The sequence below is a fragment of the Sesamum indicum genome, linkage group LG9 (assembly GCF_026168435.1).
Source record: "Sesamum indicum cultivar Baizhima isolate 11 linkage group LG9, ASM2616843v1, whole genome shotgun sequence".
Taxonomy (NCBI): Eukaryota; Viridiplantae; Streptophyta; class Magnoliopsida; order Lamiales; family Pedaliaceae; genus Sesamum; species Sesamum indicum.
The window spans coordinates 1,938,397-1,965,701 of record NC_142665.1 but is presented as its reverse complement, the minus strand read 5'-3'; the positions used below and the strand labels follow the sequence as shown (position 1 = coordinate 1,965,701).

Sequence of the window (27,305 nt, the reverse complement as noted above, 5' to 3'; positions counted from 1 at the left end):
ATCATGTGTCACAAGTTTCAAGCCGTTGTAGCTCAAACTAATCATGTAGTGAGGTAAACATGCCTTAGTTTATAAGTTAAGGCATTGCCTATGCTCAAATGATGAATAAAATAAAGAGCCACACAAACAGCCAAACTTCACTACAATTACAGAAACCTCAACATTGTTTTTACACAGTTGTAGGAAAAAAACAATCACCACTTGCTGCAATAGATCATCCTACAACATTAGGATACAAAAACCATACAAACTACACAGCCCTGCTGTTTGTTGTTCTAAAGGCACAGAGAGAGAGAGAGAGAGGGAGAGAGAGAAAACCCTTTTGTAAGGACAATGTGTGCTGGCATTTGGCTGCATGCTACAAAATGATGGAAGCCCACATTGTTATTACAAAATTTAAAAGGAGAGAAAATGCGTCTCATCATTTTCCTTCTTGCTTTTGTTTCTTTCAGTCTAATGATAATAATCTCTCAGAAACTTGAATAACACACTTAGCCACTATATACATATATGTGTATGAGACCCCACAATTGAGAAAGCAAAAACAATTACTTACAAAAAGAGACAATTTCACACAACCACCTCCATACTGCTACTTAATTATAAAAGAGTTTGCAACAATAATCTTCTTACAAAATTATTGTAATAAATATAATCGTAAACACATTTACGTGGGTGAGAGTGCGGCATTTTAGTATAAATATTTAATTCCCGTTTTTCCAGATACAACAATACTACAATAATGAGACTACAATATACATAATCTTTACGAGCATTGAAGTTGACCATCCATTAAAGAGGGACATGTAATTTTTGTATATAATTGATGAAAATTAACGTATAATTTACTTAAGACGATATTAGTGTGAAATTAAATATTTAAAGTTGAACATGCTACATTCTTGTGAAATTTTTAGCATATCATTTATAAGTATAGAAATAGACTAGTTGTAAAATTTTAAAGTATGCTTTACTAAATTGGAGGACAAAACTTTATTACATAATACTAAAATGTTGGGGAATCTTTAAGATGAATAGAAGAAAACAAAAATGAAAGAGAACAAAAGCACCAGAAAAAAAGGGGAAAGAAAAGAAAGTGGGTCAAAGGATTCATCAAGTTTCAGGCCTTTAATGTTTTTTTGGGAAATTATTTCAAAATTTTAAGTCCAATTTAAATTGAAATTATAGGTAATTAGTCCAAAATCAAGTGTCATTCACACTCTCTCTTTCAGTTTCTTGTCTCTTTTTGCTCTTTTCTTTTTTCCTCCATTATTATTCCTCTGCTGGAGTTCTCACTCCTATGCCAAAACCCCAACCCCAGATCCAGCCTTTTCTGTATCCATCCCTCTCTCTCTCTCTCTCTCTCTCTGGGTGTGGCTCATTTCTCTAATACCCTTTATTTTTCTAGCTGCACTGCTTCTTCAAGGTTATCAACTTGATAAAGAGCATTAGAGGTATATCAGTGGTAATGCTATTCTTTTTCTGCATGTAAATCTTTTTGTATCATGTGATGTTTTGAGTTTTTCTGGTATGGGGTGTGTTTGTTCTTGAAATTTATGGGGGGGTTTGGGTTCTTGGGCACTGAGGTCTGAAATTAGAGAAAGTTGATAACTTGGTAAAGATTCAATTAAAATCCTTTTTGGGTTTTGTTAGAATTATATAATTGAAAATGATACAAGAACTGGTTCGGAGAAGCTTGTGAAGTAAGGATTCTTGATTTTTATTGGGTTTTGGATAATTCCGCACACGCGGTTGGACTTTGTGGAAGAGGCAAACAGAGCGTGAAATATTTCATTTGAACCATTTTTCTCTTGAATCTTTTGTTGATGTATATGATGCAGTAGTCTTGAGAACTTGTCACTTATATCATCAAACTGCTCTAAAAATCTCTTTCTTTTTATGCACTTATTAACTATTATTGTATGCTTCGGCAGGTTCAGCTAACTTGTCTCAATTGAAGTTGGAGGAGGAAGATTAGCTTTTCAGTGAAATTGGCACTTGAAATTGCGCCGATGATGTGTTAATTTCACTTTGCTTTGTGGATGATATACGGGGGACTTTAGAAGCACACAGATTTTTTAGCAAAATGGAAGAAATACAATCTCAATCAGATCATTATAGGTCCTCATCATCTTCCGCAAGTAGCCCGGCAAGTAGAGTGCCTTCAAGCAATTTTTTCTACTTGAGAAAACCGGGGGCACTTAGGCAACCTATTTCATTTGAGGACTCACCCGACTGGGATGATACAGATATTGAAGTTAAGGTGGAGGAAGGAGGAGCAGACTCCATTCGCACTGCTACTACGCCAGTCTCCCCCTCTCTTTCAAAGCTCAATAGTGGCTCACTGCCATCACCTCCTTTACCTGAGGGTGCAATTGTTGCAAGAAAGATTGCAGGGGCCTCACTTGTGTGGAAGGATTTGACAGTTACTATAAAGGGTAAAAGAAAGTACTCTGACAAGGTTGTTAAGAGTTCCAATGGCTATGCACTGCCAGGAACAATGACGGTTATTATGGGCCCCGCCAAGTCGGGGAAATCAACTCTCTTAAGAGCTCTTGCAGGTTTGTCTTTTTTGATGCTTCTTCCTCTTTTATCATTATTACAAGACAACATGGATTTTTACATTTATGAAAGCATCTTATGTTCTTGCTTTCTTTTTTTACCCTAATTCAGGAAGATTGCCAGATTCAGCTAGAATTTATGGCGAGGTGTTTGTTAATGGTGTAAAATCACGCATGCCATATGGATCATATGTAAGTTCCTTGAGTGCCACGTGTCCTTAAACCTTAATTTATGATAATGTGGTTTCCGATGGTTTTAGGGTATCACTTGTCTTGACCGTGCATTTGTTTTCAAATGTTTAACTTTGTTCTGTTTTTAAGGTGCTGTCAAGCTTGCATTTTTTGTCCGAATAAGGATAAATTTGGGACAATTTTGAAAATCTATACCTCTATATTTTCCTCGTACTCCTTTAAGGAGATATGTTCTGGCATACCAAATTCTGTCCCACATATTTATCAAAGTAAATGTCAAATACAGAGAGTAGAGTTTCCTGTTTCTGGAATATTTGCATAAACAAAGATCACTTCCATTAATAAATACTGCAAAGTCATGAGTTGGTAAAAAGGTTCATGTGTTTAGTAATTGGCCTATTAACTTTTGAGTTTATGGGTCAAAGATTGATGTGGTCCAACTATTGCAACAGACCTTAGACTTCTGGTGCTTGAAAGTATCCTTGTTTTGGTTTTTAAGCTTTCGTGCTTAAACTATCTTACCGAGGTAGACAACTAAATTTAGAAGTTAAATGAAACCTGTTAGCATCTCAAATTGCTTTAAAGTGATTTAGGTTGTGTTGTAATGATGGATTTGGATTTGGTTAAGGATTCGTAATGAACGGATTTCAAATCCCTTTGATTTCAAATTAACATATTTGGAATTACTTATTTATATTCACAAGGAATTTGTGTAAGGACTTCAAATTCATTTGGCTACTGATTTTAGAGCATTTCAAAATGATTTAAAATGACCAAATTATTGGGTTGATTTTAAATCCATCTTTAAATAGGCTTAAAATCGAATGAATGAAATGAAGGATTTAAAATCCATTGATTTCTTTTATCAGCCGACCAGTTAGATGGATTTTAAATCCACAAGAGTCAAATCCAGCAATTCAAATGCACCCTTAATGAAATTTTTAAAAAAAAATATGATCTGCCTCATTGTTTAGGTAATTCCTTGTAAGTATCAAATGTTGGTAAACTGTTTTTGTTACTTTGATGTGTCCATTGACATGCAAGCGTGAAAACTCACACTTTAGAGATGCATATTTTTAATGCTGAAAACAGCTAAGAAGAATTGGTGATTAATGTAATTCCAGAGTCCTCGTAGTTGAATTCTAATTTGAAAGGGTTTGATGCCCATGGATTTGCTAAAGCTACTAATTATGCAAGTGAAGATTACAAAATTTCATGTGTGAATTGATGGTCAACCACAATTGCTCCATGATCTGACATTTATAAGGATAGAAAATCATTCATAACTCTTGCTTCTTTATTTTATGTTTGTCTTTGATCGAGTATTTTGTATATTGCATTAGGGATTTGTTGAAAGAGAAACCACGCTTATTGGATCCTTGACTGTGCGTGAGTACCTTTACTACTCAGCATTGCTTCAGCTTCCAGGCTTCCTTTCTAAGAAGAGGAGTGCAGTGGAGGATGCCATCCTTGCTATGTCATTGGGGGATTATGCAAATAAGCTTATAGGTGGCCACTGCTATATGAAGGGTCTTCCCAGTGGTGAGAGACGACGGGTCACAATTGCTAGGGAGCTAGTTATGAGACCCCATATCTTGTTTATTGATGAGCCTCTTTATCATCTTGACAGGTTTGTTTCAATTTTTATTTATGAAGCTCTTGTACTCTCTGTGAACTTGCAATGTGTTTCACTATGAGCCTTGTGCTATAGTGCATGTTTCAATCAAACAAAGTGAGAAAATACGTAGTTGTAGTTGTTTATGCTTTCTTTGATAATGTTCTATGTTTTAAAATGAAGAAAATATCCTTCCTTTTAATGGACCATTAGCCTTTTTCGCTTAACTTGATAAAATTTTAAAAGGTCTGCATGTGCCTTATTCATGAAATTCGGCAATGCTGCATTTCTCTTGATGATTAAAACAGGCGAAGTCTACTAAGTATTTGCTCTGATAATGTGTGAACTAAAAGCTTATATCAGCACGATCTTTGAAACAATAAATTAATTGGAACCAATATTCCATCTTAGCCCCAACAGGAAGTTTGTTGTAATCCTGGTTCCTAGAGAATCAACAAAGTTACACATCTCAAAGTGCTAACAGAAAGGCAAAAGTTCTTTTTTGACAAATGATAACTGTTGATCGTTAAAATTCGTGAAGATGTCTATTGTTTTTAGTATTTGTGCATTTGATCCATTTCATAGTTGCTTTCACTAAAATAGGATGAGAATGCGATCTTGTATTGTCAAAAAAACATCATTATAAAATATATTGTGTTCTATATCAATTGATCCAACGATTTGAATGAGACTATTTCCCTTTACTTCTACTTGTCCACCCATTCTGATCAACTACTAATTTATATCCAAGCTCAGTGTATCTGCACTCCTGATGATGGTTACGCTGAAGAAGCTTGCAAATACGGGGTGCACTCTTATCTTCACCATTTACCAGAGCAGCACAGAAGTGTTTGGCCTTTTTGATAGAATTTGTCTTCTTTCAAATGGAAACACATTATTCTTCGGCGAAACGCTTGCTTGTTTGCAGGTAATATCTCAGATTATATCATGAAGTTATTTTACTAAATTTCCCATTAATCTTCCTAATAGAGTACTATTGGATTACCTTCGCGCACAAAGTTATTGATTTTTATGGAATATAGTTTGCCCTGTCACTGGAAAAAAATGGATGTTAGTTTGCTTACTAGTTCGTGAGATCTTGGCCAAGCCAAGGTCTAAAAGATTTGCTTTTTCTAAGTGGTACAGAAATTCTATTTTTTCTTTCAGCTTTGATTTGTGAAATACTTATTCTTTTTCTTTCTCTTGTTTTCTGTAGCATTTCTCGAATGCTGGATTCCCTTGCCCTATCATGCAAAGCCCTTCCGATCACTTTCTGAGAGCAATAAACACAGATTTCGATAGGATCATTGCAATGTGCAAAAACTGGCAGGTATTTTCCTATTTCTTGCATGACATATCCCACCATATAGCTGGTTAAACTATCTCATGTAATTGCATAATCCTTTATGTATATAGCAAATTAAGGCTGATGTTAGCAGATGCCTTGCTACTGTAATTTTCTGTAATGTACTATGGTGATTTAAAGATCATATATGATTATTTTTACAATTTCATACTATGGTTGTTTTCTGTAACCATTAGCCAATAATCATAACAGGATGACCATGGGGAACTTTCGTCAGTCAATATGGACACTGCTGTAGCAATACGCACTCTTGAAGCAACTTATAAATCATCTGCAGATGCTGCTGCTGTTGAGAATATGATTTTGAAACTTACCGACAAGGTGAGCCATTATTATTGTTAAAGTTTGTGCTTTCTGCAGCTCATGTTGAACTTGAATGTTTCCTTTTCTGCATCATAGTTAATGGTTTTCTGTATTTTTCGTTCTCTGTTGATACCTCTAAGAAGATGTTTATTTATAAATTAATATGATTTTGTTCTTTATTATTTTCCCGTCCAACAGTCACCACAAATTGCAGATACTAAGAACCTTTCTAACTCTAATCGACCATGCTGCTGAAAATGATATAGTTTCCCAGTTCACGTATCCCCCTCTATGACAGAGAGCTCTTTCTGTTCCATCAATACCTATATTCTCATTCTTGCAAAGTTGTTTGTAATTCTCGACACCCTGGGCTAACATTCATCTAGCGGATCCTATGGAGCAAACAATTAAAGCCCCCTTTCAGTCCAAATTGCTTGTGTTCACAATCATTATTTCTTATGGCTACAGGAAGGCTCAACTCTCAAAAGCAAAGGCAAGGCAAACTTTGTCGCCAAAATTGCAGTATTAACTTGGAGATCATTGCTGATCATGTCAAGGGAGTGGAAATACTATTGGCTTCGGTTAATTCTTTACATGTTCCTGGCTTTATGTATCGGTACTGTGTTCTCTGGTTTGGGGCATTCTCTATCATCAGTTGGGGTAAGTTATATCATTGCAGCAAATAATTTCTGTTGGTCCTCCATCCAAATTGTAAGGGGTGCACTATGACTGACTGCATAATAACAACCAATTTCTTTTTTTTCTTTTCTCTAAAATTGCAGACAAGAGTTGCAGCTGTATTTGTGTTTGTATCATTTACTTCGCTTTTTAGCATAGCCGGTGTCCCTGCGCAGCTCAAAGAAATCAAGGTAATGGAGATCTCCATATTTTGTTTCAGTAAACTTTCATTAATGCAGACTTCTTGTACAATCTATTTGTTTCATTAATCTTCTCTATGCAGATATACGCCTGTGAAGAAGCAAACCAACATTCTGGGACATTCGTCTTCTTAATCGGGCAACTTCTTTCCAGCATTCCGTTCTTGTTTCTCCTCTCTGTCTCATCAAGTTTGGTCTTCTATTTCCTCATTGGGCTACGTGACGATTTCAGCCTGTTGATGTACTTCACTCTGAATTTCTTTATGTGCCTTCTCGTTAACGAAGGGCTAGTGCTGCTTATTGCTACCATTTGCCAAAATATCTTCTGGAGTATCATAATGTTGGTGACTGTACATGTATGTTCCGTCCTACTTGTCGAGCTGAAATTACCTATATCTAGTAGAGAGCATGCATTTCATCTTCCTACAAGCTTTCTTCAGCTGCATTATGCTTCATTTGAATTATTCTACACGGATTTTTCCCCTGTTTTCGGCGTTCTCTAACTTGATTATGTTCCTTAGATCTAATTAACATTGATGTTGTCTTTCAGATGGTGATGATGCTTTCAGCTGGGTATTTTAGGATTCGAAGTGCGTTGCCGAGGCCAGTGTGGATGTATCCTGTGTCTTACATTGCTTTCCATACTTATTCTATCCAGGCAAGTTGGTTCTATATAATAATCCGTACATGCTCATGCACTTTTACTGTGATTGAATCTAGAATTCGGGCTGTAAAACCAAATGTTCTTGTTGAATTTAATGGATAACCATTAATGCAAACCCTGATATTTGGGCTTATTTAAAAAAACCCTCAACTTTCTAGAGTTACAGGAACACACCCTGTAGTCATGCTTGGATGTAAGATTTTCCCCGGCTCGTCCGGGAATTTGCAATGCAAAACATGATTGTAGGAGACGTTGCAATTTAGCAAGCTGAGTATTCTTTTATTGTAACATGTCTAATATTTCAACGAGTATTAGTTCAATCATTGCTAAATCTAATGCAAGTTTGATTTTAAAGCTTCAAAACCACTACCGTAAGCACAATGTTAAGGACCAGCTCTTTCTGAAAACACAGAATACTTTGGTAATGGGATTTATCTTATGCTAATATGGCGTGCTCCACACTGTTTGCTACAGAAACACAGAACGGTATGAATCACACCAAGTACAGGGATTTAATTATGCTGATATACAGTCCATATTGTTTGATATCTTAACACTCGATATATGTAGAATTCTCCACATTTCACTTTTATGAGAAATACTCAGTTCTCTATGCAAAGATTACAAGTATTGCTTAGTTAATGTTGTCTACTATTCTGATCGTCTGAACAAGCTCCATTTTGCTTCAGGGGCTCTTGGAGAACGAGTACATTGGAACTTCCTTTGCTGTTGGGCAGGTAAGGTCTCTCTCAGGCTACCAGGCCCTTCAAAGTGCATATGACATATCAGCCGACGTTAACTCCAAGTGGGGAAATTTACTCATACTGTTTCTCATGGCTGTTGGCTATCGCATTCTTGTTTTCATTTTGCTACAGTTTCGTGTTAGAAAGACCTTATCTCTTCGTTGTTTGTTCCGATGTAACCAAAATACAAACAATCCGAGATAAACGACAGAGTTGTAAGAAACTTATGATCATTTTCTGGTTTTGCTCAATGCACTTAGGTTGTTATCTAAGTTAAGAAATATTGGATTTTTTTCAAGAGATGTCTTTGTGTAGTGTCTTATCAGCAACGCCGGAATTGTGAGAATTCATGAAACAGGACAAGCATTCGGGCCGTCGCTTCCTGGATGACTCTATTCAGGCTGGTTTACTGCAAATCGGCCCGGGCATAGGTAGCAACTCGCATTAATATGAATAGTCAGATCGAGTAAGACATATCATCATGAATGATCCCGACAGTATATATTCAATGTAAATTGCTAGCTATGTAAGTAGATAATTACCATATATGCAAATGTAATATTTTATTCTTTAAAAATCAATTTATTTTCGAAAAGACATTACGACAATTAAAATTGGGAAATATAATGTGAAAACGACCCTGAAAAATTCATGCAAAAATCATGAGACTCCTTGATAGGAAGCACAAAAAATGGGCAAGTGATGTAGTTTATGCGTGAAGGTGAAGTGTACTAAATTTTAGATTCGGATAACGACTATGAAACCAACGACTTTGCTTTGCAGCTTCCCCCCAAATTTCTCCTTAGGGACATTTTTTTTACTTTTACATTTATTAAAGGGGCTAAAGTGCGATACTAATGTTACCTGATTGGATATAAAAAATTTTAATTAATGTGCAAAAAAGTTAACAAACCTGTCCCATTTTCCCCCACTCTATTAGAATAGGTTGCCCAACTACCAAAGTCAAACAGGCATCTCTATGCTTTATATCATAATTACTAATGTATACAATGTTTATCATAAGTATTAAATATTTCTTATTAAATTTTTTTAGCCATACTTTCATAATATGTTTTTTATTGGTATCCAATGAATTTGAGCAGTACTACATCGTATTTGATTATCTGAAGATTTTGAGCATTGTAAGATTTTGCTTGAAATATGTGCATCATTATTTGTCTTACTGTTATGTAAAAATATTTATATAAAATGTTCTTTATTATTCATCAAAAAGTATAAGTTATCCTTTATTTATGAATATTATAAAAAAGATAAATTTACAGCAATTTTTTTTTTAAATTTATCACAATTATAAATTTTAGATTATTTTTTTTATAATTTTTAAATAATAAAAAATATTTATATTTACGAGGAATATAGGAGAGATGGTTGTATTTTATATTAATAAAAAAATTAATGCTTGCAAGAGAAAACGGTGGTCATCAATCTTGTATGGCTCTATGCTGTTGGCTATTGCTATTACCAGGTCTGCCCCTGTCGCCATCGTTTCAATGTCTTTGCACGCACTTCTACGCAGATTTCAACGGTCCTCATATGAAAAAACCGTGTCTGCCCGCGCCAAACCCCCAACCGAATCTACCCACATCCCTCGCCCCAAAATCCCCACGCCCATACTTCTCCTCAATTTCTCAGCTTGGAATCCATGGACGGGTGATCCCCAATTGGAAAACGAGGAAACCGGAACTCCGATAGAGGGCCATGGCTGTTTCGTTGTTGCAGCAGTTGAACGGCGAGAGAGTGGTGGTGTTGCTCTATATCATTCGAATTTTATTTTCCACCCCTCTATCACTCCTCCCCGAAGCCTGTTCCCTCTCTCTCCTCTCTCTTTTTGCTCTGTGCGTTGAGATCTCCGCCGACGATGACTCCAACCCCCTTGCCAACTATTTCAGGACCAGGTTGATTTAGTTCATGTGATTTCTTTGATGGCAATTTCGGGTTCAATTGGGATATGATCTCTTTGTTTATTGGTTACAACTGGTTTTGGGCACCCTTTTTCCTCTTTGGTTGAGTTTTAGTGTTCAGTTGGTGGTTCTGGTGATCCCTTTTTTTTTTGGAAAAAAATTTCAACTGTTACCGGAAGGGTTTTCTGGATTTTTGTCGTAAGTTGCTGGGTTCTTGTAGTATTTCGGAATGAGCCTGCACTTTCTTTCTAGGTTCGGTTGAGCTTTATCAATATTGCTATAATTATAAAAATTGAATTGCATTGCATTATATAGCATCTTTCTCGTTTTCTTTTTCTATTTTATTTTATGTTGCTTCATTGGTTTTATTTGATAAATTTGATTCCTAAAGTGCTTGGTGATAGGCCTGGAGCTTCATCTGGAATTCTGCTGGGCGCAGTGACCCTGCCCGGCGTCATGGTTTCAAGGTTGATACAGAGTCTGCGAGCATTTGCATTGCAGGAAGTTGGAATTGAAGGTATGTGTGCTATCTTAAACTTGAAACATTAGCATCTAATTTAAGACTTTGACTCTGCATCTCCTGAATTGCAATGAGAGGCATGTATTCCGAGTCGTGGAGGGTGGCCAAATGCATAGGCTATTGGATAGTTAAGAGAAATTGTATCAGACATGTTTTTTGGGTTAAATGATGTTCTTTAAATGGAACCCTGAAAAAACTTTTGCTGTTCTCTGTATCTGTGTGTATGAAAAATGAATGTCAGCTTGTGGCCTTTCTTTCTGGTATTTCTTTTCATTGTATTTTTAAGTGATCTTTTATATTCTATAGGGAAAACAAACCTCATCATAACGATTTTACCATTTTCAAATGTATTTGAGCATTTTCATTTTTATTTATACAAGCATCTAAACTGAATGATTTACCAAATAGCTCAGTCTGCAGATATAATCTATATTTTGGTTGTGCCTACAGACAGAGGATCTGAAATGTTGGTTTGCTTTTTCCGCCGAAGAAAATCCATAAAAAGGAAAACTATCTACCTTCATAAGGAAATCAACTCTTATGCCCAATAGTAGAATTCCTGGCCGACCAGGTTGTCTTACATTCCCATTATTTGGCTAGTAGTAAATGCTGCATTAATTGCATTAGCTGATACCAATGCAGCCTTGCCCATTTCTATTTTTCTTTTATATAGCTTTTAACTTCCGTATCAGCTGTATAGATGCAGTTTTTCGCTTATGCTGCTTATTACCTCCATTTATGCTTTTCAAATTCTTTTGTCTTTAGCTGCTCTCTCTCTGTCTCTTCTATCTTCTGTACTATTGTCCATGGGAATCTAATTGACTCTACATTTATTTTTTGTCCTCTACAGAGATCGAATACCTGAAGTTGCAATTCTGGGCCGCGTCAGCCATTTGCTTCACTGTGCTAGTTTTCCTTTGCATCATTTGTCGAAGTCAGGGAAAGAGCTCTTATCGTATCAGTTCCCTCTCCAACTTGGATCCAGAATTTAGTTTGATTTTTCTAACCTTGCTCGTAGAACTTGGCCTGGTATCATTGTCTTGGAAATTATATGCTGGTAAAAGATCTTTGTCCATTTCCATTCTTGTTTTATATTGACTAAAATATTTGGAATATGTGAAATTTGTGCGTCTTTTTGGATATCTCAATTTTGAATTTCATGCACACACATAATTTCACAATAATCAGTGTTCCTTTTGTTAGTCAATCACAAGCTATTTCATGCCTCATATTTTTCTTTTTTCTTCAATTTTCTGCACTTGCAGGTTGGCCTGTAGCCTTGATGGCATTGTGGGTGCTCTGTCACGGATTCACAGCAGTAAAATTACTTCAGAGAATTATGCGCACTTTCCCTGCGTGTGCTTCTATTGGTAAGCTGTGTTACTGTTTTATCTGTTGGAATGGAGTTGTGAGAATAAGGACTAAGAAAGAACAATGGCAAGGGAGTCTTTTTAGGTGTTAAAACCCTTTGTGATTTTGTCTTTAGATGTAGTAAGTGCTCTTATGATTTTTCTGTTTTCACCCCTCAGAAATATTATATCTTTCTCTTGGCAGGGGAATCGCTTCTAGTTACTACTGGTCTTGTTATTTATTTTGGGGACATGCTGGCATATACTGCTGCAAGAGTTAGTTTCACTGGCCTCTTTTCTCCAAAGTATCTCGCAGCAATAGTTATGATTCCTTTTTGTCTCAAGTTATTCTGTTACTAAACAGATCCCTAGTTTTTTGGCCTCATCTAAGGCACTCCTTGTACTGTATGGGATCAAGAGAAGTGAAATAGGCACCATTATTCAGGTAACTTTCGCAAGATTTCAGTAGTAACAGTGATGCTATTTTCTGGCCCTCTGTAGTTGGGTGGGAGGAACTTATACTTAATTTTTCCTGAATATTATCAGTAATTCTCTTGCCTATACCATGCAGGGAGTGATTATTGGCCTGCTCATTTTTCCTATATTCTATAAATATAGTATCCAATTATGGGAATCCTTTACAAGCTTGAGTAGCAGTCGAGATTTGGGAAACTACGAGATGAGAAGATCCTTAGTTTTCTATGCATCGCTCATGTTTATGTTGGCTATGGTGGTTCCATCATGGATGCAACTTGTGCATTCTTTTCAAATGCATCCTTTGTTATGGTATAATTACCTCCAATTTTTGCTTCTTCTAGCTGCATTGCTTTTGCATGTTCTTTTATGTGAAAGTTGGAAGGCATTTGAGGAAGCTGTATTGTTTGCTATAAGGGTCGAGTAACGTGATTCTTGGAACATTCTGAAAACAATTCCTTCAGGGTGGAAATTTTGCTGTTATGTTGTGCATGTTAAAATCAAACCTGACAAAGATGTTGATTAGCAGAAAATATTCATGTACTTGCATACAGATGTTATGAATTCTGTTAGACATATGAATAAGAGCATAAGTTTTGATTTGTTGATTTGGTTATAAATGACATTTCAATCCACCGTCTAAGGTATTTTGAAATTAAGCAGTGGGTTCTTTTGCTCATGACTGAAAATTTTAGATTAAGTTTCCAGTGGAGGTCCCATTGAATGACACACTAATTAATGAACTTATAATCTAATAGTCCATTTTACTGGGCAAACTAACATGTGAAAATGTCATCTAATTTGGTAATATGAATTTATTGGTCTTCTGTAGGATGCTAAAAAAAAAGACCTGTGTGTCTTATCTTCATCTGAAGTCACAATATACCTCCAAATAGTTTGCCGATTGCCTTAAATTTAAAAATAGTGATATTATTTTTTTGTGAAGTATGAAGACCCGTTACGTTCTTTCCTGGCCAACCAACTTCCCATGGTGCAAATATAGTTTGTTTGTGTAGGCAATTACCTAGCTCTGACTCACAGTCACCTTTCCCTGAAACATATGCTCTCTTATGGAACCATTGCCTGAAATGACATTGCTTGCTCAGTTAAATCTTTGTTCCTCAAGTTTGATGCCTGTAGTTGGCCATCTTGATGCTGACTAAGGTTCGCTTTTGAGATATAACTGACTTTCTTTATAAGTGAATATGTGAGAAAGGTTGATATGTGATTTTGTAACCTTCATTTAATCCGAAAGATTGCAGAAGGAAGCTAGCATGGTGGCTTTATTTTCTGGTGGATTTTGTTAAAATATGTTCATCATCTCCTGGTGAGCTCGGTTTTTAATCCCTTTCAGCGTGGGAAGAAAATTTTTATAAAAGGGGAAACCTTAGTTGTAGCATTTTTCAGATGTTCCATAAGCTCTCTGCATTCCTGAAGGGGAAAGCGGTTGTTGATAAATCAACATAAGTAGGGGTTCTTGATAAATGAATGTCGCTTGCTTCCTTCAAAACTTTCAAGCGACTATTTATGAAAATTCTCCTGTAAATTGAGCTAGGTGCATTTCCAAAAACTGCTGAGGTTGATTATTTTTTATTAGTCATCCAATAGTTTCTCAATAAAATCTTATTAGAGAATCAGTTGACTGGAGATTGTTTATACCCTGAAGTTCAGGTTGCAGTTATACTCACCGTCTTGTGCTTATTTGTTCTCTAATGAGGACTGCTGCCAAGTTAATTATTGACTAGATACTATTTTCCCTGATTAGATGTAAGCTAGTTCTCCTTGTGTTTTCCTGCTGTAGTTGCTTTGAATATAACAATGTTGTTTCCATATTTTCATTGTCAGGGTATTTCATTTTGTTTTCTTGGAACCATTTAAGAGTCTCTCGCTGTGCGCCTATTGGCTGGTCATGATATATTTTTCAGTGAGAAAGTTTTATAACATATCAAAGAATAGCAAGACTGAAAGGATACTTCTACGCAAATACTATCATCTGATGGCTGTTTCAATTTTTGTTCCTGCCCTTATATTTCAGGTACATTGAGGTTGCATGAGTATGGTTGTTTCTTTGCAATTTCATTTGTCTTTTCCAGATAGGTGCTAATATTTTATATTCGTTCTCAGCCAAGGTTTCTTGATCTGGCTTTTGGTGCAGCTTTGGCGGTTTTCCTCTTGTTGGAAATTATACGAGTATGTCCTGGTCGAGGAGACCTGCTTTGCCACAATCATTTAACTGAAGTTATTTTGTTCTTCTTTTAACACATATATCTTTCTACTTCATCAATCCATATATTGTTTAAATTCCGGAAGTCTGCTGAAATATCTACTGATAGGGAACTCAAGTGTCATACTTCTGCTTCTTCAGCAATTCTCTTCTAACACAACTGCATCTGAAGAAACCAATTTATTTCAATATTTCAGTGGACTAGATATTTATAAGTGGAAAAGTATGAATTACCATGCATTTGAAGATTCTTTCTGATCAGGATGCATTTGGTTAGTCTGAGAGAAGCATGATGATGCTAGAAGAAAGTAATTCGAGTTTTTTCACTTGTCTGAATGGGGAACGGACACTACAAAAATTTGGTTTTCAAGGTTCCTTCTTATTTGAGAGCAAATTGAAGCAATAAAGATAAATTTTGTAGAAAAATAGACTTTCATTTTTATTTTGAATGTGTTTATTCTAATGAGCTATTATCCAAAAAACAACTAATGCACAGAGATTATATGGTCATGAAAACTAGGAGATAGAATTCTGTTTAGAAAATAGAGAAAAGTTTAATGGAAGTACTACATATATCTCTTTAGTTTGCTGCAATGGTCTGAAGTTCATTTAGCTTCCACCTCACCTAGCAAGCATAAAACTGTTAGTTCATAATTTGGCTGTAGGGAGTTTGGTTGAATCAGTTGTATGTAATATTCAAGAACTTCTGTCAATTTTTTCTTGTTTCTAGAGAGATGAAAATTTGTTAGAAAAGAAGGAGAAAAGAACATTGTATGAGGTGTTCTGAAGACCTTGCTCCTGCTGCTTCTTTGCATTGACTGTTCTTTTTTGTTTTTTGTTCATGGTTACTATGTTGTTTATTGCATCTTCTTGGTAACTTAAAGAACTGTGCTTTTTTGCTGGGTAGATATGGAAAATTTGGCCATTAGGCCATCTAGTGCACCAATTCATGAATGCTTTTACTGACCATCGTGACTCTGATCTTCTGATTGTCAGGTGTGTGTTTCTGCCCTTATAACATAGTATAAGTACACCTTGTGGTGGTTATAAATTGTTAATAATTGGTTCCTCCTTTTGATCATTGTTCAGCCATTTTTCACTGTTATTGGGTTGCGCCCTTCCAATCTGGCTATCTTCTGGTTTTACTGATAGACCACTTGCCCCTTTCGCTGGAATTCTGAGTCTTGGTATTGGAGATACTATGGTAAATTTGTGTGCTTCTTTTCAAGCTGTCTGTTTCGGCCCTATTGTCCTTGATCTCAACAAGAGTTGAAAGTTTTGACTCGCCATTCAATTATTATACATCTGGTTAAGTTAGCAAACTTGGATGTCGAGCTACATAAATTTTATGGTCTTGATCAAATGACGTACAGGGCACGACTTCATTCCAGTTACTATCTTTGTATGAAACTATTTATTTTTGTAATACTGATACCTCAGAAAACGTATATGTAACTTCCATGACCAGATGACAACTTTGGATGATATTTAATCCCTATAAAATGGCTTGAATGCATGATAATTAACACTCTTCTGAGGGAAAGATCTGACATGTCTTGTCAGAACACAAGCATGTATTTGTAATTTTTGTATGATTGCCCTTTCATGAACCAAGCTTTTCAGTAGGAAGTTCTGTCAGTACCTTAGATGGGGATTTGTCTGAGGGCATGTATATATATTATGTCCTAATATATGTGATTATGTTTTCATGTACTCGGCTGATTTCAGTTTCAAGTCTAGTTTAAGAAAACAGAGCCTAGCTATCCCCAAAGAGAACACATCATAATATAGATGTGAATATTTCTGACTTGACATGTTATTTTGTGATGCAGCTTTTATATGCCTGTTTCCTATTGAACTCTTTGTGTCATGCCAAATCTGGTCCAAGAATTATGCTGATAGAGGTCTAGTGAATTATGAGTGATTCGTGAAAAACATGATTGTTTTAAATTAACTTGGCTTGATTTTCTGCACTTGGTTCTGAGGGATGACAAGATAAACAGAAAGCGTAAGTTATTATAGCTGAAGTTACTTATTGGAATATATTCTTGTAATTGATATCTATATAAAATATGTATTCAATAATTTTCACACTCTTAGAGCTTTAGGTGGAGAAACTGAGAGCTTAACAATTTGGTTGAAAACGTAACACTTACTGATTTAGAAAGTGTCAAGCAGCCTTGGAGTAGAACTCTTTTCCTGCACTACCTATTCAAGCATGCCATAAATGCCAATGGATAAGTTTTATGGGCCTCTTCAGTGACTTTGCATCTCAACTCTGTAAATTACCTAAATATTTCTGAGTCGTTACGGTCTTTCTGTTGAAAGCATGTCAGAGGTGTTTCTGAAGGGCTGGAATAAAGCTAACTTATAGTATTCATGTAGCAATTTTGTCTGCAGTGTATTCTTTCAGTCATGAAGAAACAAAGAAAAAAAATGAGAATAAAACAAAACAAAACTTTGTAGGAGCATGCTTATGCCAAGCGCTCATGATCCTTTCTTATGCTTGATGATAGTCTATTATATGAGTACCCTGTTTACACCATCAATCACACTTCTGTTTTGGTTCTTTACTGATGCTGATATAGCTGCTACCATTTTCCCATCCGTTGCTTGTAATAATAATATTTCATTATGTAATACTAGGCATCAATGGTCGGCCACAAGTATGGAGTCCTACGCTGGAGTAAAACTGGCAGTACTTGCTTTTACACCTCTCTTGGATTTTTCTTTGTTAAAATTATCAGTTTTTTCCTAACGGGTCTGCTTTCCTCTCTACAGAGAAAACAATTGAAGGCACTGCCGCTGGCATTACCTCTGTTCTTGCTGCATGCTTTATGCTACTTCCACTTCTAGCTGCAACTGGATACATCTTCACCTTGGTCTCTCTCTCTCTCTCTCTTCCCCTTGTTTTTGTGTGTGTGCCTTGCGGAGGGTTGGTGGGTGCTTTTGTGCCTGCCCTCACAACTTGCTACTCTGTTCTGTGCATGTGGTGGTGTTTATGAGGTAGAGAATACAATTCTTCATCTATATCTTATTCTGAATGTTTGTGTTTTGCAGCACTGGTTTTCTTTGATTGTAGCAGTGACAATCAGTGGTCTGTTGGAAGCTTATACAGCACAGCTTGATAATGCCTTCATACCTCTTGTCTTCTACAGTCTTCTCTGTTTATAATGCTACAGAAGTGTGTTTTAACTAGTTCAAGTTGCAAGTCCCTAGTCTTTTTAAAATTTTCATTTGTCTACATGTTGCTCGAATGACAGATACGTTTTGTAAATATTACTGATATAACTTGTACCATAGATATACGAAAGTAAGTGGTCTTCTTACTTTTGTCAAGTACCTGGGTTATGTAACACCTCAATTTTGACCCAGTTTCGTGTTATATTCATGGATAGATTCCCAGAACAGCCTAGTGAAAAAATAGGAGGATTTTGCAAAGTGTAGAGACAATGCGGAAGTGGAAAACGTTTTCCCCTAACATTTTATGACTTAAGATCTTGTGATGTCATTGTTTATATGTTCAATTCAGATATCTGTTGGGAATCTTAGTTGGATGAGGAATCATTTCAAAGCTGTTGATATTATACTTGTTGTCTACTCGAGTGTAGAAAGATTCATATGCTCATATATTTCACATGCTGAAATACTTTGACGGGGCTAGCATGTTCTATTTTAAGATGTATTTAGTTAAATTTTGGCATGTCCTCTGACATTTTATGCCTTGGATCTTGTGAATGTGTTTGCTTATATGTCCCAAACAACTTTCTGTGGTACGCCTCTGGTTTCAGGTGTATCACTGCTTTATGAATTATTTTAGATATTGCGAGACTCTTAGTTGAACAAGGAATCATTTCAAAGTTGTTGATATTATACTTGTTGGCTGTTGCTCAATTAGTGTAGAACATATGCTCATACATTTCACATGCTTGAATGATTGATGTGGCCAACTCGTTCTATCATACGATCTATTTAATTAGATCTTGGCACTGTATAAATGTCAACTCATGGGCCTCTTAGATTCTTCAGTGTTTAGCCGGACATAGTACGGGTTATTGATGTTATTGCTGGAGCTTCATGTGGACGAGTCGATCCAACGTGTTGATATTATTTGGACGGTGCAGTATGTGGAACATGGAACACAGGATTGACTTCAAGCTGGTACTTGATGTACCGCGTAGCAGTAAGTCATTTATTTGTTGTCATCAGATCAATTGGGACTTGGGAGTGATTTTTGGTCCTTATACATATGATAGTTTATACTGCTGAGAATCAGAATTAATAGTAATTTTTGAAGTACCAGTGACTTGGTTAATATGCATTAAGGTGAGGAAACCTAGTTACCCAAGAAAGCAAAAAGATAGAAAAAGAGAAGTGATTAGTTTCTTGATATACTAAGAAATGAATGACTTCAACATGTCTCAGAATATGACAGCATTTCTCTGGGACAGTTGTAAGCTAATAATAAGAATTGCCATTTCATTCGCATTTATGGTGGGTCAAATATAGTTGTTTTATGATATTTTATAGTTATTTTAGAGAAGTTGAATTACCAGTCATAGATCTTTTGTCTTTGTGCGATGGATACTTGATTTAACTAGATCTTGAAGAACTGAGAGATATAGACATAACACTGTATTTACACTGTCCATGAACAACATATGACCGATCATTATATTTTCACGTTTTGTTTCAGGTAGATCCATATGTGTAGTAATTTTTCCTCCAGTAAGAAATAGATATCCTTATTCTTCACCCAAAAAGTGAAAAAATAAAACTAGTTGAGAAGCATCAGGAGCAATCAATAGTTGTATACCACCACATATACAAATGACTTTAAGTTTGGCATACTTCTCTTGACAAACAACAGTTTGTTGAGTGGTAAGATAGAAATTAACTGAAGTATGTCTGGTATCATTTGGAGAGAGGGAAAGGGCATATGGTTTAGTCAATTCCTTTGGTGAAGATGTTGATAGCCTCTGGTATTTTGTTTGGCATCAAGAAGCTGACGCAAGGAAATGAAAAGTCGATATAGATGCCTTGATGATATGTATTTATCCGAAGTGCCCCTTTTTCTTGGTAATATTGGGAGTCTTGTTACTTAAGTCAGCCGTCCGGGGTCAAAGTGTTGGAGCAATTCAGATTTTTTTTTGCAACAAATTGGTATTCTGCAACACAAATTGCAGTAGAGGATTACATCCGACCCCTAAAAGTATTGGTTAGTTCTTCTTGTTGGTTACTTAAAAGGTTGTTGGTGCAGTTCTTCTCTGTCTTGATATTCTTGACAATCTTTTGCTGATTTCATAACAGAGCAAGGGGAGAAGCGTTTGTCTGTTTTAAAGGGTTGAATAACCTTCGCCCGCCCTTCAACTAGTTAGTTTGTTTCTTTTTTATTGAAAATAAATTAGAAATAGTATTTTGATTCCTGCGAACAAGTTAAATTAATTTGATTTAAAGTAGAAGCTATAAGCATCTTTCTATCATTTTTTGCAGTTTATTGATAAAAAATATAAACATTAGATTATTTTTTCACGCAGTCCGACTTCACTTTTTTCCAATTGCAATCTTGTACTACAGTTGAAATTCAATGTAGATTCTAACCCCTCAAGTAAAGAACTGTTACAAATAATGAAGAAACTTGTAGATTTAGATATGAAGCAACGTAAAATAAACCAAATTTGATACCTGAATATTCGGTTTGATAACATGCTATTAATTCTTCTTCTGCTTCTGGTAAATCAAAGGGTAATTTCTCACACTCGGCTTCAACATCAACACAACATAGGTCATGGGAAGGATCTCGGAGATCCACCAAAGTACAAAAGTCAGGATCTTTTAGAAATTTCTGCAATTTATTTTCACCATAAAATTAGAGGTCATTGAAAATATCCCCTAAAATTTGTGGGGTTTTTTATTATTAAAAATATATATATGTTTGTAATAACAGAAGAAAAGTAATTTAAATTTTAGAAATTAAAGATTGAGTGATAAACGAGTATAATAAACACACAAGAATATTTTACTCAAGAAAAAAAACACACACACAAGAATATTCAATGTTCCTAGCGTTCTTAGGTATTCTTTTATCTTAAGATTAAATTAACTGTTTACTAATCCAATAAGTAGACTTTTTAAAATAAAATAAACCATAATTTTGAACTTTAGGTAAATATTTTCAAAAAAATAAGAAAAAGATATATTTGCTCATTTTTCTAAAAAATGTTTAATATTTAGTAATATATATTTTTATTGAATATAGTCTCTCTCTCTCTCTCTATATATATATATAAATAATATATATATATATATATATATATATCATAAACAATACAAATATCAGGATGCGAGAGGATCTCATCCAAACAGTTAACTAATAATCTGTTTGTTTATATTTTTCATTTTCAGTTTTACATTGAGTATATTTTTATGGGGCATAAACAAACAGACGTGCTATCTGGCAAGGAGGAGGACGGCACCTTCCAAATTAGACTATATAGAATGAAGAAGGCATGTTCAGGATAGTGGTCCTCTATATATATGAGGTTGAAATAATTTAAGTCATTTGTGGGGATGACTACTTTAGGAGTTGATTAGACAAAAGAACAGAGACATTTATTGGAGCACAAGTTTTGTGCGATCAAATGTACGGTATAGTATTTTGGGTACAAGAAAGTAGTACATATATTTTGAGAATGGTAAGATGCATTAGTTGCTACTTTCTGGGTGGGATGATCGGTGTAAAGTATTGATTTTAAGTGCTTTATGTAGTTTTAGTGTTGTTGAGGTCGTCATTAATTTAACTATATTAAAAAGAAATATTCAAGATGGATAGGTATAGAGATGCAGATTTCAAACATATATAACAGTAAATTCATTTAATTTGTTTGAATAATTCCATGCAACAAAGTGTCTGAAATTCTTTTACCTTTATTTGAACTTTACTTTGTTGAACTTCAATGAATCCTCAAATATATTTGATATAAAGTCATTTGGAAATTTTACTCCAATTTCTTTATTTCAAATCAAAATCCTTCCATCCAAAATATGAAACTTGAAGAGTAGCAGTTAAATTTTACTATTTTTCTATAGAGTGTTTGAAAAATGATGACAATTGTTGTGTGTGTGTTTTGGTGGCATTTGTGTAATCCTATGCTTTATTTATTATTCTTTTCATTTTGTTTTACTTAATTAGGCTAGATAATTGTTATTATGCCTCTAAAATAGGGCATATCAACTACTCTTATTTGACAAGAGAGATATTTTTGTACCTTACAATTTGATGCATCTTTATCCATTGCACTCGAAATTTAATATAATGAAGTTATTGTGGCAAATTAAAATACATAATAGGAACTCTTGATTGTAAATTGGTGTTGCATTCCATCTTTCACTTTATAAATACATATACAGGACGCATAAGTACACGTGACAACATGATTGGCCAGACTACTCGATACTTCCAATCAAGATTACCCATCCATATGCTGGACCACCATATAGGATCCCTATTTATATACGCGAACATGCAAAGAGAGTGACGTGACATCAAGTTCAAGTGAATACTGAAGTGATAGTTTAAATGAAATAGGTTGTACATAATGCAAGTGAAACGGAGCCATTTTACGATAGGTTAGGTTACTTGCTTGTAGTAGTAAGTCAATGATTTGATTGTGGAGAGTGGTTTTGATCCGTAATGCATTTTGATGGACATGTCACTAAGACATTCCTTTTTTTGAGAAATAGTACGTTGTGACTCAAGTAAGATGTTTCATGGCAAGGGAGTGCTTCTATGCTGGTCGTCTTTCTTTTTCGTTATTTCAGAAAAAAAAAAAAATCGAACCTTCATTTTCAGTGTAAACTAGCAAGCAAATGAACCCCTATATATATCTGTTATTGGTCTTAACCCTCATGTATATATATGTAGTACTACTATACTATTTGGTACTGTACAAAGTGGACCTATCGAAAACTTTGTTGTTCATTTACTTGTATTATAAGGGAAGATAAGAAGCGAAGAACACAAGGTTGTCCCAAAAATCCAACAAAAAAACTTGCTGATTCTTGATGTACATTTGTCACTAGAGATTGGGGTGGCATTTAGCAATTATTGGTTCATCAACTTCACTGCACTTTTTCCTTTCCAGCTCATAAAAAGGGTCATGCCTTCATATCTAGTTGCGGAGGCTCTTTATTGACTTGTTGCGGCAAAGAATAGAGTGAATAAGAGTTCATCAATGAAGGAGAACAATTTCATGTGCCTAAAGGCATTATTATGGGACCCCTTTTCACGCTCTTTTGCAGCATTTGTCACAATTTTGAGACACAAACCTTGTTTCGCAGGGAGTACTGGCAGATGTTTGATCGTCAACAAGTTTGACATTGATTGTTTTAAATGAAAAAATTGGATAAGAACGACTATTTTCTTAAGCGTCGTCGAGGAGGTAACATCTTTTTGGAACTAAAGAGGTATACATATATGTCAACTCCAGTTCTTCTCAACAAACTTCATTTTAGTGAGTCAAGCGAAAAAGAGAATATAAAGTTAAATATATCATTTATGAAATCTTTTAATCGTAACTAGGTTAAGTAAGAAAAACAAATACGATAATGTATATGTATGTATTTGAATATCTTGCACATTAATTTTCAAAACTTTTTGTAATTTTTAGTCTATGAGTTGGGTCTTTTTCTAGTATTATGAGATTAATTATATTACGTCTCATCTATCTTAAAAAATTTTGCAATTTCAGTCCCACTATTAAATACTTAATGAAAAAATTATTTGTTCGTTAAGTTGAAAACTTTTATATTTTTATATTATTTTTTCTTTTCTTATCTTATCCAAGCAACATGAGTACATCTATTATTCTGAGTTATGACACAAATATACGTAAATATTTAGAGGAGTTGGAAAAAATATTTATCTTATTTTAGAAATGAGCGAAATATATATATATATATATATGTGAAAATTATTACATGAATTTCAACAAAGCTTCACATTCTAATTTCCACTATAAATATATGTTCTCCCTCTCAAATGTCAATGAAGACAATGAAGAAATTAGGTGAAAAATGATTATGAGAGTTTGATACTATGAAAAAGTTAAACGAACTTCTTTCCAAAACAGGCGAGTGAATGGACATGTGCATTGCTACTCTTTTCCTTTTAAGTTACAGCAATAGCACCAAATTAAATGCAACACAAGTCATGAGTATGTGTTAGAACATTTGAGGTGAGAAATATAAAGATTAATGAAAAATCAATCATAGATATTGGGTGGGGGTTGTGTCAAGGAATTATGGATTCTAAGTTGCCAACAAATCTATATCCCATATATATGTCTCTACCACATATGTAATCAACTCTTATTGTTAATATTCAAAGCATATATATTGTAATAATAAATGGTTTTCCTCGCTCCGTATATCTCGACTATATATATATATATTAGACACTTATGTTATAGAATATTTAAAGTGATTTATGTATTATATGCAGAGAAATTACTTCTTACCTTTAGACATTTGCATGTATCACATGTATACCATACTTATATCAACATCAAACTCCATTTTCGTTGTTTGATGTTGCAAGTACGTACAAATTATCCTTATTGTACTTCAATGTCACTATAAAGTAACAAATATTGTTTTTTGCTTTTTTCATATATGTGATTCTGATATGTAATTATGTGTGAATTATATATATATATATATATATATATATATATATGTGCATCCATGAGGTCAACATGTGGGATGTAGATGTAGATGATGAATAATTACTAGGTTAAATTGAGATGTGAATCTTTAATTAATTCCACAAGGTAATGTTAATATTTTATTTTTTAATATTATCATATGCGCATTCAACAACTAATGACAAATTGCTTTATCAATGTTAATGATCAGCATGAAACTTTCATCTCATCATTGAAGAACTTTTTGATATGGTTTGCGATTTGATAGGTTTTCTGTTGTATGAGATATTATCCGTCCTAACTTCGTAGGATCCTCACGATGTTATTTCTGAAAAGGCGCCTTACTAGAGAGATGAGACTCTTCAACCAACTAATTTGGGACGCTTACCTATATCATCAAACCCATACAAGGGGGCTTGGGGATGGATACATGGTCTCTTCCCAACGGACGAATCTAAATTATACGGCTTGTGATTCGATCTGTATCCCATTACTTGAGGTATTGCCCAAAATTTATTAGAATATACGTATATAAAATCCAAAAGTAAAATATTAATATTTTATCATAGCTCTTAAAATAATGCGTAGTTACAAAATTATTCAATGTTTCAATGAACTTCTCAAATTTTGGTTCCGTTGATTACACTTACAATATTATTCACATCTTATAAGCTTTATATTATATAATATTCTATTCAAATATTTAAAAATTTTATCTTTAAACAAAACTTAATTTTATAACAAAAACAAACTTATAATATCCAAATTAATTATGTGTGGAAAACATATAAGTGACTTGTCAATGATGAATAGATCAGTTTAATAATAATTAATTGGAATGCCAAAACATATATGAAAGCATTTAATTGCGGTTTATATATATGTGTTCATATGAAACAATATTATCTGATAAAAGGGTCCTTTAATTAGCTTGAAAACAGGGCTGCCCGAAATATGACAAGTAATCAATAGTGACATTTCATGGATGCATCAAACATGACTCACATGCATTGGTCTCCCATATTTACACCAATACCCTAAGTCCCATCCCATCCATCACTTCAATTCATATTTTAATAATAATAAAAAAAAATGTGTGAAATATGTGTTTTGTTACCTTTCGTGTTACTTATGATTTAGGGTGTCATCGTACATTATAGTATGTCTGCAAAAATATCTACTTTCTTAACACTGACCATTATGTTTGTAATAAAAGTTGAAAATTGAAACAGAAACATAAAGTTGGATATATTTCTAACATTAATTAGACCTAGGGCCCAAGTATTAAAAAAAATATATATAGACCTAGAGGGAAAAAGTTATAATATATAGTGTATTTGGTTAGAATTAATTACTTTTTTTTTATTTTATATATAAGGTGCCAAATTATGTTTACTTCGAGGTAAAAAGTTGTGTATTATTTGGTTTTATATATATATATATATATATATATAGACGCATGCACTAAAAGTAAAAAAAAAGTTTGTGCAGATAACCATCATTAAAAATAATTAATGATACATTTATTATGGCAATCTAGTAACAATAATTATTTATTATTTTTATATTTTGTTGCCACAATATTGTTTAAATAGTTATCTATGGTGCAATTCTCAACACTGATTGACAAAAACGTACTATGTTATTTAACCAATATTTTTAGTGATAATTTTTGAAATTATTAAATGATATTTTTTTATCATTAATATTATCTTTTGTTATAACGATGAAAACCTTTAAATGAAGTTATAGGTTATTTATAAAACTCAATTTTTTCAGCAAAAGGCTAAAATCGTAATTATCCCTTGTTAAAACAGTCTCTCTCTATATATATATGAGGAGTAACATGCACATCAAAACCATTACCAAACACAAGTAGTCTTCATTTGGAGGAAACCCTTTTCATGGCGAAAACGAAAACAATTGGGAAGAAGCAGAAGAAGAATGGTGGCATTGTCAAGCTCAAAGTAGCGGTTGAGAGGCTGCAAAGGAGTCTACTTCTAGGCAAGAAATCATGCCCGGGGGAGGTCGACGAACTCGATGAAATAGCCGTGCCGGAGGACGTGAAGGAAGGGCATTTTGCCGTCATTGCGGTGGACGACGAGGAGCTCAAGAGATTTGTCGTGCCGTTGAGTTTCCTAACGCACCCCTCCTTCTTGAGGCTATTGGAGCAGGCGGCGGAAGAGTATGGCTTTGATCACGACGGAGCCCTCACGGTTCCGTGCCGGCCCACCGAGCTCGAGAGGATACTGGCGGAGCAGTGGGCGGAGGAAAGGGTGGTTGGCGATGATCATAATTGGGATTCATGCAATAAAACCATGGTCAAGAGCTGCTAATATATATTATCTATATATATATATATATATATATACATGCGTCAATACATTGTTTTTGTCAAATTCATGTTAACTTTACGTTGTAAAATACGATAATAGTAAGAGTAGCACTACGTATGTTTGACTTGCTGTAACATCATTTCATGCAGGTTTTTTAAGAGTGCTACTCTTACAAACAATTTCTTTTTCTTTGCACTTCAATTAATTGGCTCCTAATTAAATATCAAATGATGTCGGTGTAGTTTATTGGCAGATGAGTGTTCATTTTGTACTTTATTTTAATCTTTTTAGTCATGGAAATTATGAGATTTGGGATTTTTCACCTTTATTTTTCTTCTTTGGTCCTGTAAATTAAGGGAGAAGAGAGAGGGAGTTTCGAATCAAATCTATTACATTAAAAAGTTAAGCATGGATAATTAATTAGGAAAATTTTTAGCTCAAATCGTGTTTGGTA

At 34.5% G+C, this 27,305-nt stretch overlaps 3 protein-coding genes across 8 annotated transcripts; all 3 read left to right on the top strand.

The window, feature by feature from the left end:
- Positions 1-1,202: 1,202 nt before the first annotated feature.
- ABCG3 (ABC-2 type transporter family protein) lies at positions 1,203-8,620 on the top strand. 2 transcript variants are annotated; one of them, XM_020696941.2, is made up of 12 exons: positions 1,203-1,454; positions 1,935-2,561; positions 2,674-2,753; positions 4,097-4,383; positions 5,125-5,296; positions 5,585-5,698; positions 5,927-6,055; positions 6,506-6,697; positions 6,820-6,906; positions 6,999-7,271; positions 7,466-7,573; positions 8,269-8,620. In XM_020696941.2, exons 2-12 carry the CDS (start codon positions 2,087-2,089, stop codon positions 8,524-8,526), a joined length of 2,175 nt encoding a protein of 724 aa, XP_020552600.1. In that variant the 5' UTR covers positions 1,203-1,454; positions 1,935-2,086; the 3' UTR covers positions 8,527-8,620. The 2 variants fall into 2 exon arrangements, with proteins under 2 accessions (XP_020552600.1, XP_020552601.1); XM_020696942.2 differs by having other exon boundaries at positions 1,203-1,465.
- A 1,155-nt stretch (positions 8,621-9,775) lies between these two features.
- On the top strand, positions 9,776-22,588 carry LOC105170815 (phosphatidate cytidylyltransferase family protein). 5 transcript variants are annotated; one of them, XR_016067500.1, is made up of 15 exons: positions 9,779-10,238; positions 10,649-10,761; positions 11,615-11,821; positions 12,030-12,134; positions 12,319-12,389; positions 12,478-12,558; positions 12,685-12,899; positions 14,433-14,622; positions 14,712-14,777; positions 15,719-15,807; positions 15,901-16,015; positions 17,458-17,509; positions 17,593-17,817; positions 18,841-18,994; positions 22,222-22,588. XR_016067500.1 is itself a non-coding variant. In XM_088885385.1 (14 exons), exons 1-13 carry the CDS (start codon positions 10,042-10,044, stop codon positions 17,814-17,816), a joined length of 1,725 nt encoding a protein of 574 aa, XP_088741511.1. In that variant the 5' UTR covers positions 9,779-10,041; the 3' UTR covers position 17,817; positions 18,841-22,588. The 5 variants fall into 5 exon arrangements, 4 of the variants coding, with proteins under 4 accessions (XP_088741514.1, XP_088741511.1, XP_088741512.1 ...); XM_088885385.1 differs by having other exon boundaries at positions 18,841-22,588; XM_088885386.1 differs by having other exon boundaries at positions 18,832-22,588.
- On the top strand, positions 18,857-27,179 carry LOC105170814 (SAUR-like auxin-responsive protein family). Its single transcript, XM_011091735.3, has 4 exons — positions 18,857-18,994; positions 22,956-23,277; positions 24,825-25,014; positions 26,333-27,179. Exon 4 carries the CDS (start codon positions 26,420-26,422, stop codon positions 26,849-26,851), a length of 432 nt encoding a protein of 143 aa, XP_011090037.1. The 5' UTR covers positions 18,857-18,994; positions 22,956-23,277; positions 24,825-25,014; positions 26,333-26,419; the 3' UTR covers positions 26,852-27,179.
- The last annotated feature ends 126 nt before the right edge of the window (positions 27,180-27,305 follow it).